Genomic DNA, 15,446 nt, shown 5'->3' with positions numbered 1-15,446 from the left:
ATTAAATTGTGAATTTGTACTTGTTTAAATTATTTTGTTAATTCAAACAAGTTTTGTTTTAAGTGTTATTTGCAAATATTTTGTTCACAAAACTGAATTATTTTTTTATAGATTGTGAGTCCGACAACGAGTCTGAGCAACAGGACGAAGTCGATGAAGCGTATTCGGACATAGATGATCAATTTGATGAAGAATGCGATACCGATTCATTTGAAATTTTTAAATTGACGTGATATCATCGACAAATTGCGATAAATACAATGTTTTTTTAATTCAAATAATTTTATTTCATAAACAAAGAAATTCAATTATTAATACACCTATCCCTACGCGCTTCGAGTAGCCGCGCGCTTGAAATCCGCCCTTCTAGCGACTGCCTGACTGTATCTGTTACATTAAATTCAGGTCCGACTGTTTTTCTCTTTAATTATACGTGATAATTAAGTAACGAACAAATTCTTCGCCAGTACAAAACCTTCGTACCGATCTAGTTATCGCGACTACTTATGCAACGTGTTGACTCGCCGCGTGCCGCAGCTACGTGGTCTGACCACTTACTCACATTTGGTCGTATTATAAACAAGTTTAGCGCCAACTTTCAACTATTAAAAAACACTTTCAGTGTATGTGATGATCTAACATACTTGAAAGTGAGCCACCGTCAGGTGTCGCTCTATCTGACCTTACGAGTGAGTGCTGACTCATGAACACCCGTAATTAATCTACTTCATATTGAATTATATGTCATTACAAAACTCTCGCAGTTGTTTACCAAGAGCTCTTCAACTACAAGGTCCGTCTTGTATCCCTGGCTATTTCCGCAAATTTGCTTGGCGATTGCGGACCGGGCAGTTATATTACAAGTTATATAACTATAATTATATTGCGGTCATAGACATATTTTGAAATGTTGCAATAAAATATAACATTTTTTAAGTGTAACATTTCTGGATTATTTCTGAAATATTTCGAGTCGTATGAACAATTACGAGACACCGTGATATCTGCGTATGTTACAGTTACATGAAATTTGTGAAATGCACGGAAAGAGTATTAAAAGACATACGATATACATGGATTTGTGCTTGTTGTGTAATTTCATGATGTAATGGAAACATTGCAACTTTGAATCAGCGAGACGCCTGTGTTGAATAGAATTTACATGACAGTTGAAATGTACTGGTGTCTTTACAGTATGTCACAGTGCTACAAATATGTGAAAAATGTTCCTGGGAAGATAATATCAATTCTTCGTCACGGCTACGAAATTTGGTTCACTGACTACACCTTATCCATTTTACACATTGAATTAACTTAATGAAACCACGTAGTTGTATCCAGCCAAGTCCGCTTTATTATTTTCATATTGGCATAAAACAAGGCATTATTTGATTGTATTGACTAGATCAAAATCGAGAGTTCATATACGGATGAGTAACATTTCTATAAGAATTTCTCTGAATTTTTTTCTATGTGTGCAGCCAGTTCTGTCTCATTTCAAATGAATTGTTGAACCAATATGTATTTCATTCAACAAAATATCTTGGCCATGGCATACCTTGGGCAAACATTGATGCTCTTTGCTGGGCAGCAGCGATGGCCATGGCGTTGAGTCCACTGGCCCCCGGAGTTGCGTAGACGTCATAGGCGGAGGCCCTCCTGGGCAGTTGAACTGGCAGATTAAGTCCCGCATCGGTATGAACGGGCTGACTGGAACCGGAAACGCCCCCCGACTTTACCTCATCGTCGTAAGACCTTTGCCTCGCGACGCGAGACTTTCGCCGGATAGTACCACCGCTACGCTTGGAGTGACGCCGTCTTTCTTCCTCCTCATCAGCGTTGAGGTCTTCTGTCAGCTCGAAATCTGGAATTTATCATCATTCACAGGGTGAATCGTTACTAAAATCGACTCAGGGATCATCCGCAAGAAATTGCTTCAAGCGCATGAAAAAGAATTACGCAGTAACGAAAGACCGATTTTGAAATTAGCAAACCTCAAAAATTCTGGTACATACGTATAGATTGTTTTGGCTCGTTTCTAATCCCACGTATAGTGATGACGGATTTTCCGAAAGGGGTGAGTCGGATTGCCCTGATTTCATGAAATTCGATGACAAACTTTCAATTCAATGGTTCCTGTGCAGTCCCGAGATTTTGAACGATTTACTTTCATCATATTTTTTGCGAACTATACATATGTGTAGCCTGTTCTAAAACGATTTTTTTGCAATGCTCATCACTTATACTGGACAAAGGATTAAACACGCGAATAACACCAGAAAACAAATTTCAGAGGTCATTTACGTGGACCCGTTATGTCGACTATATCGTAAGTAATGAGAGATTAAAACCATGAATTCAACACTAAATGCCCTAAACCCCTGAAGAATTTAAGAGGTATTTAGAAATGTTTTGTTGCTCAATGCCAAGGAACATTTGAACAAGTGTCAAACTGAAACACTTCGAGGAAGATGATAACGGAAAACACAATCATCATTAAACTGTGTTAAATTCAGCATCAAATGGTACGACAAAATCCTAATTGAGTGTCAATTTACAAATGATACAAATTTTTTATGAATACCCGAGGTAACAGGGACGACAGAATGATGCCGAGAAAAGCAACAAGAGAAGTATGGCAAAGCCAGTTCTGGCAAACACTTTTTTTATGGGCAAGCTCCCCCATACGCAAACCCTTGAAGGTTACCCCTCTCCCCTCATAAAATAAAATGTGCTCGGCCGATCAATTGTCGGTGAAAATAATCCCCCAAATGACCATGATCGTTGATAAAAAATCCCCGGAATTGCCGTAGTTTTTATCTCTCGTTAGTTCTTCGTCGATAAGAAGTGTTTCGGAATTGCCCGACGAATTTCAACTTGACGTTGAGCGGCCCGCGGTCAAAGGATTTTGCGGCAATTATGAATTCTGAAAGGTTCTGTAAGCGTTAGAAAGACCCGCTGTGGCCTAGAAAGGATTTAAGGTCGACAAACAATTCTCGGTATCGTCGGACTAGTTTCGACTTGACGTTGAGCGGCCTGTGGTCAAAGGATTTTGGAGCGCCGTTGAATTCTGGCAATTTCTGAAATGAACTCTCAACTAGTAGGACAGAGGTTCAATTAACGCCTGATATTGATGATGAAAAGTAGTTTATTGAAGAAAACATAAAATTACAGTTTTACGTAGAATTTTTGATCACAGATCGCTCAACGGCAAGTTGAAATACGCCGGACGATTCCGAGAATTGTTTGTCGGCCTTAATTCAATCAGGGTCGTTGCATGAGCCTCCCAACGTCGTACCTCCCCCTCGAAACCTCTTGATCGTCGGAGAATCTTCTCGAACCTTCTGGAACCTCAACCCGACACGTGCGAAGATTCTCGGTCGTTCGTCCGAGGATTCACGGGGTGTGCTCAAAACCCTGAGGATTCATGGTCGATGCGCATGGTGACTGAGAGCGCTATTCATCTGGTGAGGGTAAGAGCTACGGTAACACGTAGCTAATTTCAAGCACTTCTTATTAATGAAGAACGCATGACGGATAAAAACTACGGCAATTTTTAAGATTTTTTCACCAACGATCATGGTCGTTTGGGGGATTTGTTACCGGCGATCATGGTCACTGGGGAGATTTTTTTACTGACGATCGATCGACACAGCATATTTTATCTTACGAGGGGTGGGGGTAACCTTCAAGGGTTTGCCTCTAGGGGAGCTTTCCGGTGAAAAAGGTGTTTGTATCCAGAACCGGCCTTGCTATACTACTAACAAACATGTGGGTCTTTCCAGTCTAACTGAACACGCTCATTGATACCGATCGTTTTCGAATTTTGAATCTTGTAGTGTACATTCAAACTAGCACTTATGATTTCTTTACATTTCCTATCTCAACCTTTCGTAAAAGAAAATATTCAACAAGTCGTTCACATAGTTTCTATGTCTACGTGTTACGATACGGAAAAATTAAGTTTTTTCTCAAAGTGCAACACCTCCAATTTAGAAAATAATTCATTTTATATATATTGTAACGGACAGTTGTTCAAAACCGCATCAACACCAACAGTGCCCGTGACATACACGAATCATGACAATAACTGACACAGACAGCTGATCGGGACGACCATTGACATCGACCGTGACCTGCTAACGTCCAAAATAATAAACAAAGACGACGGACGCTGACAAACGAATACCAGTACGATGACCCACAACAGAACACACAAATAGGGAAATGACGTCGATAGGATAATCCAACAACAGCTTCGGGAGAGTATAAAACTGTAGGACCACGAAGAGCGGTTACCAGTTGTCCGGAAAGCGCCGAACTGCGTTACAAAGTAGACGGATAGTCAAAGTTATTAGACCAGTTGTCCGGCATAGCGCCGAGCTGAGTCATTATTGTACGAGGCGTTTCTCGTCGAGAGAGCGTTATCGAATTTAGCTTCACGATATTTAGGGAGGAAATTCAAGCAAAGAGCTTAGTCCAAAATTTGAAAAGAGTATAGAAATTTGAGTTCACGATAGCCTGGGACGTCTAGAGGAAATATTGAGTAGAGCCGCGTATTTAACGTTGAGCTGTAGGGAAATTTAGGAGCAGAACCGACGAATTCTGATAGTTTTATGATTTCTTTAATTTTATTTTTATTTCTTTTGTTCTCTACGGTTATATTTTGTAAAACCACATCATTGTCTACTGACAAAGACCATTGTACTTGAATTAATAGTTATTGAAACATATGTTCCATTTAAACATGCACTCGTCTGTCTTGCTGTCAACACATTTCTTGAACACATAGCTTTACCTTGAAAAGAGGAGGGGAATAAACCAACAGCCAGTCAAGGTATTCCCTGGTCTAAAAGGTTGGGGGGTGTTTTGGGTCAATAACTCATAACAAAATATAGGCAGGCGACTCTACTCCGAGTTCGCGATTAAAAGGGAGTACTGGGAAACCCGTATCTTCGACTAGGTGACATACGTCTCTCTCACTTGTCTTCGGTTGGAAGCAACGGCTTCCAAGCCCTTGTCTTACTGAAGGGAGCAACGGGCGGAGGTGCCTGTTCACAAATTCAAGGCGACTTTGGTGATACCTAAGTCCGTGCAGTTCGATCATACGGTGTTTTGAGTCAATAACTCATAACAAAATATAGGCAGGCGGCTCTGTTTACTCCGAGTTCGCGATTAGAAGGGAGTACCGGAAAACCCGTATCTCCGACTAGGTGACATACGCCTCTCTCACTTGTCTCTAGTTTGAAGCAACGGTCTACAAGCCCTTGTCTTACTGAAGGAAGCAACGGGCGGAGGTGCCTGTTCATGTATCCAGGCGGCTTTGGTAATACCTAAATCCGTATAGTTCAACTACCCAGGGTTTTTTTTTGGTTCTGATAAGCTGATCCAGCTTTTACCCATCAGAGGGGGTTCCTTATAAATCTATTATTTCAATCAGAAATCGATGAAGAACACACAATAACGGTTTCATCACATAGGCTGTGGCCCGTGATAAAACGTAACCGTTGCAATATATATATGTCAAGGATAATGAAATGAATAACGAGGAGGATTATCACTGCTTTCTTCTATTCGGTCTCCAGAGAAACTACGGCAAAGATCAATAACAGAATAAACATTGAGCATTTTGGATCTTGTTATAAACGTTGAATTTTAAAAAGCTTTGTTCAATAAGTTAAGTTCCGTTTTTATCTTGTAAAAGAATAAAAAGGTGGTTTATCATGCGTCCCACACGCAAAACACAAAGTTCGCAAGTGTTATCTGGCCATTCTCCGACATATATATATATATATATTGAACGAGCTTTTCACCTCACCCGGGGGAAAGTGGGATAAGCCCAGAGGCATGTTTACAAGAGTGGCGTTCTCCAACACGGAAATCAAGATGGTGGCTGCTCGGTGACGCGACGGCGAGACAGAAGTTGGGCGCCAGGCAGAGAGCCAAAAAAGAGCTGATGCTTTCGCAAACACCTGAGAACTCGACTAAGCTACCAATTTACCGACTCGCACGGCAACTCTTAAGAATAGCAAGCAGCAATACTACACTGTGATGAAACTCGATGACTGAATGTGACTGGTTGGTGGTCGATGAGGAGAACGTAAGCATGGAGATGAAATAGTATTAAACGAATCAACAGATTTTGGATGTCTAACCAGCGTATTTATTAAATCAAAACCATAGCACAAGGCAGAGGGCAGAACAAATTAAATAATGACAACGGCAAACGAATTCATTGGTGCTGGCATGCGTCGATACAATCCCGAATGAATTATAGTAAAACAATGTGGCAGTTGATAACAAATAACAGATTCAAAACAAGCGATAACTAACGTAACAAAGGCAAATTCAAGCAATGCTGTTATTAATAGCTGTTACTCCGCAAAATACGAGCCAGCACTCGGCATCAAAGGCACGGGTGCACACACACACGCACACTCTCCCTCTCTTCCTCGTATGCACTCACGCGCCAGCTGGTGCACGGCCGAGAAGTGGCACAGCACACGACGGGTCCAGTCTTTAAATCTCACAAAGTAGGAGCGGCAGAAGGATAGGGAACGACGATTCAGAGCTCTTTACTATTCCTTAAGGTGCTTTCAAATTTGCGTGAAAACTCCCATGCAGCCCCCTTCCAACGAGGTAATGCAGAGCACAGTTCCAAGGTACCTCCACACACCGCGAGGTGGGGCAGCGCGCATCTTCTAACCAGGTTCAATAGAAGAAACCTGCATAGAAGACGCCCGATGCATTGTGAAAATTCGTGATTCTTCCACAACAATGCTCATCAGCATCGCAATGTATGCAAACGATTGTATAAAACCATGATCCGATTATGGAAATTATTAACGTACATGAATGTACGTCAATTCTTCATTCGACGAATGCCAAGTTAACGAAAAACCAAACTTTGATTTCATTAGTAAAATATTGTTATGACATCCACACACGCGGAGCGTGTGACACCTTAGGCAGATAGGCTTATCCCTTCTCCCCGCCAGCGCATCTTCTGTTTACTCGGACTTTGTGAATTGTATTCATTCGTATCCAGTCTTGAGAAGCGTTCGGTCGATAATAAACCTTGTTCTCCATAAGACTGCCCCCCCCCCCCCCCCCCCCCGAGTTTTATTTTCCTAAAAATATCAACTTTTTCGTAGGAGAAACGTTCCCCACACACCTGACGAAACTTTCGTTTCTCACTCTTGGACAGAGCGGTGATTACTGGTGGAAAACTTATTTCGCACTCTGTTACTTATGACAAGGCATAGAATCTATGAATCAGTACAAAAATTGAAAAGTAGTATGGTTCACCCATGTAACTGACGAGTAACTTTCCTCTCTGACTCTTGGGCATATATGCTGTACACCTCGAAGACGCGGAGAGCCAAAACTCCTACATCACTGAAGCGATCGCAACGAAACTAGGGCAACTGATAGCTTATTTTATCAAAGAGAGGAGCGACTTTGTATTTTTTCAAAATTTTGAAAGAAAATTTACAGATCGGTGACCACTCACACAAAATGAGAAAATTTTTACAGGTGCACTAAATAGATCGAACCATTTGGTATGTATCGTGCATACACGGCAGAGTTACTTGTATTGGGATACACTCATGTGATTACGTGTGACACACACCTTCAAATCTGTGCAGAACTCGAAAACAATGGCTACCTGACATGCGCAGTACGGTAAGTCGGAGAAACGCCGGGTCAACATGTGCTGGCACAAGCAGTTGCTTGATACGCGTGAGCCAGACAACACTCTGGCTCCTCTCCAACTTGGTGAGCCTATAATTCGAATCTCTGATTTGAACTGACGCTAAGTAGTATTTGTGACGACGGTTGTGTTGATACATAACTGAGACAACGCCACTGCGGCATAAGAGGGTCGACACTCGTAGTCACTCCATGACATAGCGCCTCTCGGCCACTGAAATAGCGCCGCTCGGCCGTTCCATCTCTCTCTTGTATTCCCACTGGGGAATTGATTATCGCCTTGATAATTATCGTGTAACTAGCTTCCACGCTAGCATCTTGTAAGGCGGTTGAGCTCACCCCTATTGTGTCTTCACTCGAAGCGTCACAATTTTCTCTCTAGATACATCCAGTGCACACATGCACTCATAAATCCAACATTCATACACATACATTGTACACATTTCCGAGGAGGTTTTTACTCAGTTCCTGCTGAGGTTTTCCTCCTCTGGGGCAATAAACCATTATTTGATTGACCCCCAAACCGAGTGGATTTATTTGAAATACCTAACCTTGCCCATATCAATAATTGTTATAAGTATTAATTTCAAGATGAAAGGGAAGCACGGGAATTAATCCTGGTGATCAATTTCCGACAAAACATTTGGTGCCTCCTGTGAGGTCTGAACTCACGACCCCTGATTTACGAGTGTCAAGTGAATCTACAACAGATCGAAGGTCAACTGCAATACGACGCCACCGCCTGCCACCAGCATCGTGGGACGCAATAAGACAAGAGATAAGTTCCAACATTAACTTACTATTAACAGTAAATAATATTATTCGATAATACATTGATTTATTTAAACTGTGCAATAATTGTCACCGCGTGTGCGATTGTTTATTTTGTTATTTGTTAATCAAATTCTAAATATTTAATTTTTCTTCCAAATCACATCAGTGATTCTCACATTATATTATTACTATATAAAACTATCTCAAAATGGACGCCAAAAACATTCCCTTGGGCACAAAACGCGAGACACTTGCTAAGAAAATAAAAACAATCCGAAGGGAATTCGAAGACGAAACAGCTAATCATACAGTAACAAATTTGCGCTTTAATAAATTGGCAGGATGGTTTAAAGTCTATGACAAACTTGCCGACAAACTTGAAACGACAAGGCCCGAGAACCCAGAGGTAGTTCTCGCTGATGAATTACGCAAAAATTATTACGAGCTTGCCAGTAAAATATTACATGCCAATCAAGCAAGAGCCGCGGCTGAAGACTTGCTTAACAAGGGTACACTCAATAACTCAACCAATAATAACACAACGACTGATACACACCGTCGTGCTTAACTCCCCACGACTGAAATACCCAAATTTGACGGGAATTTTGAAAATTGGCTTTCTTTTGAAAACAAGTTCCAGACTATGATGGAAAAACGTGAAGACGTTGAAGATATTGACAAATTCATATACCTCCGCGGAGCATTGCACGGCACGGCATCACACAAACTCTCGCTTTTCGATGCAAGCGCAGAAAACTATCAAAGGGCTTGGGCTCTTTTAACTGACACTTATCAGAAGGAACGTCCGCTAGCATATAAACATTACGATGCTCTCTTGCATCTCAATCCCATACCTAATCCGACCAATGAAAATCTCACTAAACTCATAGACGAAGCTCGCCAACACTTGAATTGTTTAGATACATTAAAAGCAAAACCGACCGAGGCATTTGTGGTGCGCATACTTGAACTTAAATTACCAATAGAAATTAGAGATAAATGGGAGGAGACCTTTGACGATGACAATATTCTTCCAACCTTTGAACTCTTTAGTAAATTCGTGACAAAAACAGCCTTCCAGCTCAGCTCACGCAAACCAGAATCACACACTAACTCATTCAAACGACGACGTGATCAAACTGGCAACCCTCGCAAATACCAAAGGACTGAACACACAACACGAGCACTTGTAACATCAATCTCTAGCACCTGTGCTCATTGCAAGGGTTCTCATTCTCTTTACAAGTGTCCTCACTTCAACACACTGACAGTTGATCAACGAGTTAAATTCGTCAAATCAGCTCGACTCTGCCAAAACTGCATGCGGAACCACAAGGGGGCCTGTACCTCTATTAGATGCAAGACCTGTAACAAATTCCATCACACCATGTTACATTATCCACGAAACACAATTAATCAACACACTGGTACCAATACACAAAGAATCGAAACACCTGCTACTGCAGCCGCCGACAAGAGCGCGACAACCTGACTAGCCGCACACACTCTCGCAACGATCCTACGAACACCGCGATTCCAACTCATGATGAGCGCGCTCATACAGCTGCGCGACTCATCTGGTAAATTCATACAAGCTCGTGCTTTACTTGACACTTGTGCAACAGCCAATTTCATTACAGAAAATCTAACACTGAAATTAAAACTTCCAATGCAGACTTGCTCACTTCCCATCGGGGCAGTTAATGGAATGCAAACTTTCTCTAAACACCTTGTTCAAGTAACTTGTAAATCTCTCGATAGTAAATTTAAAAAACCAATAACATTCTTAACAGTTAACCAAATCGCGGACATAAGTCCAAGTGAGACCTTCTCGCCCGACAAAATTCACTTACCTAAAAACATTAAATTGGCTGATCCTCAATTTCACATACCACAAACAGTAGACGTCCTCATTGGATCGGGAATCACTCTATCTCTCCTATCCATTGGACAAATCAACCTTCCACGAAACGATTGCGACCTAATCATACAAAAACACAACTAGGCTGGGTCGCTGCTGGGGGAATTAACGACGACAATAACTTGCAACCTGTATCCTGTCAACTGACAGATTTGTCGAGTCAATTAACTAGGTTCTGGACGATTGAAGACGCGGGCCCAAGGGGTTCCAGATCCCTAGACAATTCCCTATGTGAACAACATTACCAACAATACACGACTCGTAACGCAGAAGGACGTTACGTTGTCCAACTGCCTTTCCGCATTGAAGACGTAGATTTTGGAAACTCGAAGAATCAAGCTTATCGACGATTTCTGTCCTTACAAAGAAGGCTAAATGCTGACGCGCAGCTCAAGGCTGAATACTACAAGGTCATGCAGGAATATATTGACCTTGGTCACATGGTGCACGTCCTAGATGACCACGAACCCGGGTATTACATGCCTCACCATCCAGTGATTAAGGCTTCCAGCACCACTACCAAGGTGCGCGTCGTGTTTGACGCTTCTGCCAAATCCGAGAAGGGTATCTCCCTGAACGACGTCTTGTTGACCGGACCCACTATCCAAGACAACCTTTTCACTATTCTCCTACGTTTTCGTGTTGACGTCTATGCTATGACCTCAGATATTGCGCAGATGTATCGCCAAATCTGTGTTCACTCTGATCATCACAAATTCCAACGAATCCTCTACTATCATAACAACACTATCAGCACTTACGAACTCCGTCGAGTTACCTTCGGTGTCTCTGCTGCACCATTTCTAGCGACAGTGAATCGACTTGCTGACGATGAAGCTCACAATTTTCCGAAGGCTTCTCAAATCTTGAAACGAGACCTTTATGTCGACAATCTCTTAACTGGAGCCAACTCCCTGACTGAAATCCTCCAATTGCGTGATGAGATCATTCAACTCGTAAGAAAGGGAGGTTTCGAGCTCAGACAATGGGCGTCCAATCATCAACATGCCCTTGACAACCTTGACGAAAGAACCCTGGACTTGGATGGTGCAATCAATAACGATCCAATCTCGAAAACTCTTGGCATTGCGTGGAATTCACTCACCGATAGCTTCATCTACACTGTCAGTCCAATCGATGCCTCTCGAAAAATAACTAAACGAACAATTCTCTCCGATATCGCGAAAATCTTCGATCCCATTGGTCTGCTGGGTCTGGTGGTACTAGCTGCAAAAACCATCATCCAACAGTGTTGGAAATCTAAGGTCCATTGGGACGAGGCAGTGCCTCAAGAACTGCACACTCGCTGGCTCAAATTTGCGGAACAGCTATCATCCATCAGGGACTTTTCTATCAAGCGCAATCTCATGCTTCCTAATCCAACTGAGATTGAGCTACACGGCTTCTGTGACGCAAGCCAGGTTGGCTATGGTGCTTGTCTATATGTAAGATCAACAGACCAACAGGGACAAATGATTGTCCGGTTGGCGTGCTCAAAAACGAGAGTCGCCCCAATCAAGGATATGACTATTCCGAAGCTAGAACTGTGTGGTGCACAGCTACTCTCACGCTTGTATCGAGACGCACTACCGGCCTTTGATTTCCCCACATCGCAAACTGTCTTCTGGTCTGACTCTACTATTGTCCTCCAATGGCTCAAAAGATCGCCCGAGTCTCTCAAGGTCTTTGAAGCCAATCGCGTCACAGAAATCCAGTCTCTTCGAGACAAAATCGAATGGAGACATGTCCGTACGAAGGACAATCCGGCTGATTGCTTATCCAGAGGTCAACTCCCCTCTGAGTTCCTGACCAATCAAATGTGGTTCGAGGGCCCTTCATGGCTCACACAAAACCATGATAAGTGGCCCACTCCCATTCAATTGACCCCATCGGAACTTCCCGGTGTTAGGAAAAACACCTGTTTGTCATCCACCACCTCGGATATCTTTTAACGTTTTTCTTCTTACTCAACTCTCGTGAATTCTCTCACTTATTGTCTGCGCATGCGCAACTCCAGTGAATTTAAATACAAACTCTTGAGCGTGGAGGAAAGAGCGTTGACTGAACTAAGAATCCTAACTCTGATTCAAAATGAACAATTCCACGACGAAATTGAACAGATCAAGAAAACTGGCGAGACGAAAAACCTACGACTTCGATGTCTCAATCCATTTCTCGACCAACAGGGTCTGCTTCGAGTTGGCGGACGCCTGAAACACGCACCTATCTCTTTTACCAAAAAACACCCGATTCTGTTGCCTTCTCATCATCATGTCACTGATCTAATCATTCGTGAAACTCATGAGAATGCATTCCATTCTGGGATCCAGAGCACACTCTCAAATCTTCGACACCGATTCTGGCTGCTAGATGGAAAGGGGCAAGTACGACGAATTGTCCGACGATGTGTCGAATGTGTTCGACATCGTCCCGTGTTACTGCACGGAAAGACGGCAGACCTGCCCAGTGCACGAGTCACGGATTCAGCCGCATTCTCACATGCGGGTGTAGATTGTTTCGGACCCTTATTCATCAAAGAACGAAAATTCAGAAATCGAGCCAAGATCAAGGTATATGGGTGTGTATTCGTTTGCATGGCGACAAAGGCCGTACATCTCGAAATTATAAGCGATCTGACCACCGACGGGTTCCTGGGTGCCTTCGGACGGTTCATTGGACCTCGAGGTGTCCCGTCTCATGTTTATTCGGACAACGGTACCAATTTTGTGGGCGCGAATAACCAACTACGAGAACTTCACTCCTTATTCACCTCCCAATCGCATCATGACCAAGTAAACGAGTATGCTGTAAGGAAAAACATTACTTGACACTTCAACCCTCCACTTTCTCCTCACTTTGGGGGCATTTGGGAAGCGGCTGTAAAGTCATTTAAACATCACTTCAAACGAGTGGTGAAAGAACAACTTCTTACCTTTGAGGAATTAAATTCCTTAGCCATACAAATTGAATCCATACTTAATTCTCGACCTCTATGCTCATTATCTAGTGATCCTAACGATCCTATTGCACTGACACCTGCCCATATCTTGATGGGGCGTCCTCTCACTATGCTACCTGAAGATGAATTTTCTGATGTCCCAGATGACCGACTTAGCGTGTGGCAATTCATTACCAAGGCCAGACAGGACTTTTGGAAGCGCTGGTACTTGGAGTATCTCCACGAGCTCCAAGCCCGCCAGAAATGGCATTCTTCCCAGGGTGAACTCACAACCAATCAGATAGTACTACTCATGGACAAGAACCAACCATGTATGCGGTGGCAATTGGGGGTGGTGGTCGAAATCCATCCAGGGGATGATGGAGTGGCACGAGTCGCCACTGTCAGAACAGCACAAGGGTTGTTCAAACGAAACGTCACTTTGTTGTGTCCTTTACCAATTAATTCTTGACGAATATCTGTGAATTTGATAAACTGTATCACATATTAAATCGTACAATACCATGATCACACATTACATTGCTAACTCATTCGCAACGGGGGGAGTGTGTATCGTGCCTACACGGCAGAGTTACTTGTATTGGGATACACTCATGTGATTACGTGTGACACACACCTTCAAATCTGTGCAGAACTCGAAAACAATGGCTACCTGACATGCGCAGTACGGTAAGTCGGAGAAACGCCGGGTCAACATGTGCTGGCACAAGCAGTTGCTTGATACGCGTGAGCCAGACAACACTCTGGCTCCTCTCCAACTTGGTGAGCCTATAATTCGAATCTCTGATTTGAACTGACGCTAAGTAGTATTTGTGACGACGGTTGTGTTGATACATAACTGACAAGGGGAGTGTCAAACTTGGGAATCACAGATTTCCATCACTTTTATATATATTGTAGGGCAGGGTCCCCTCAATAAATACATAAAGCGGCAAGACGCCATTCGTTTTTATTATTGAGAAATTTCAACTCAAAGTTCTATATGTAACTTAAGTAGAAGGAACCTTTTTACCGGTTGCAGCAATAGTTCCGTGGCGTAGCGGTAACGCTCTTGCTTACTGAGGGACCGAACGGCTGTTCAAGTTCCGTTAGAGTTACTTTTTTTTTTTTTTTATATGAATTATTTAATACAAAAATAAATAATTATTAATTAATATTTCTATAAATTATTTTTTTATTTTTAAGTTAGGAAAAAATACAAAAAATGATAAAAATAGGATTTGTAATAATTATAATAACAAAGTAATCAATATTATCAAAAATAAAGTCGCTCAGTAAGCAAGAGCGTTACCGCTACGCCACGGAACTATTGCTGCAACCGGTAAAAAGGTTCCTTCTACTTAAGTTACATATAGAACTTTGAGTTAAAATTTCTCAATAATAAAAACGAATGGCGTCTTGCCGCTTTATATATTTATTGAGGGGACCCTGCCCTACAATATATATAAAAGTGATGGAAATCTGTGATTCCCAAGTTTGACACTCCCCTTGTGAGATTCATGCTCATCAGCCGTTTGCATCATCCACCTTTCAGAACAACGATGAAATCCATATTGTTGTTCAACATCAAGACTTGTGTTTACTGCCCAGTAAAAGCTCTCTACAAATTCATGGAAAAATCACAAAGGATAATGGTGTGGCTGCGGTGACGGTTACGAAATTGATCAATATGGCCGTTTGTCATTTGTTTGAGGAAGTTCGCTATGAGTTGAACGGTGTAGAGATTGATCGGAATAAAAATGTTGGCATCACCAGCACTATAAAGGGTTACGTATCCTTGACTCCAGGCCAGCAATATAGTCTGGAGAATACCGGGTGGTTGAGTGGGGATTAGGAACTAACCGATGCCGCTGGAAATTTCGATGTTGTTTTACCGTTCAATTATGTGCTAGGCTTCGCCGAAGATTATCGTCGAGTCATCGTCAATGCTAAACACGAGTTAATTCTCACACGTTCCAACACTGATTTGAATGCCGTGATTCAGGCCTTGCACACGGAAAACTTCAAAATCACCATAAATAAAATCGAGTGTTTGTTGCCCTACATCGAACTGGCAGATAAACCGAAAATCACGCTACT

General features: G+C 42.3%; 1 protein-coding gene across 1 annotated transcript in view; it reads right to left on the bottom strand.

The window, feature by feature from the left end:
* Fife (regulating synaptic membrane exocytosis protein fife) overlaps window positions 1-15,446 on the bottom strand; it is a 2,091,151-nt gene that overhangs the window by 1,082,298 nt on the left and 993,407 nt on the right. Inside the window, exon 8 of the mRNA XM_069137999.1 lies at window positions 1,559-1,864. Within this exon, the coding sequence (XP_068994100.1) occupies window positions 1,559-1,864 (306 nt within the window). The remainder of the gene's footprint in view (window positions 1-1,558; window positions 1,865-15,446) is intronic.

Source organism: Neodiprion pinetum, chromosome 7, assembly GCF_021155775.2.
Source record: "Neodiprion pinetum isolate iyNeoPine1 chromosome 7, iyNeoPine1.2, whole genome shotgun sequence".
Taxonomy (NCBI): Eukaryota; Metazoa; Arthropoda; class Insecta; order Hymenoptera; family Diprionidae; genus Neodiprion; species Neodiprion pinetum.
This window is presented reverse-complemented; position numbering and strand designations above follow the sequence as displayed.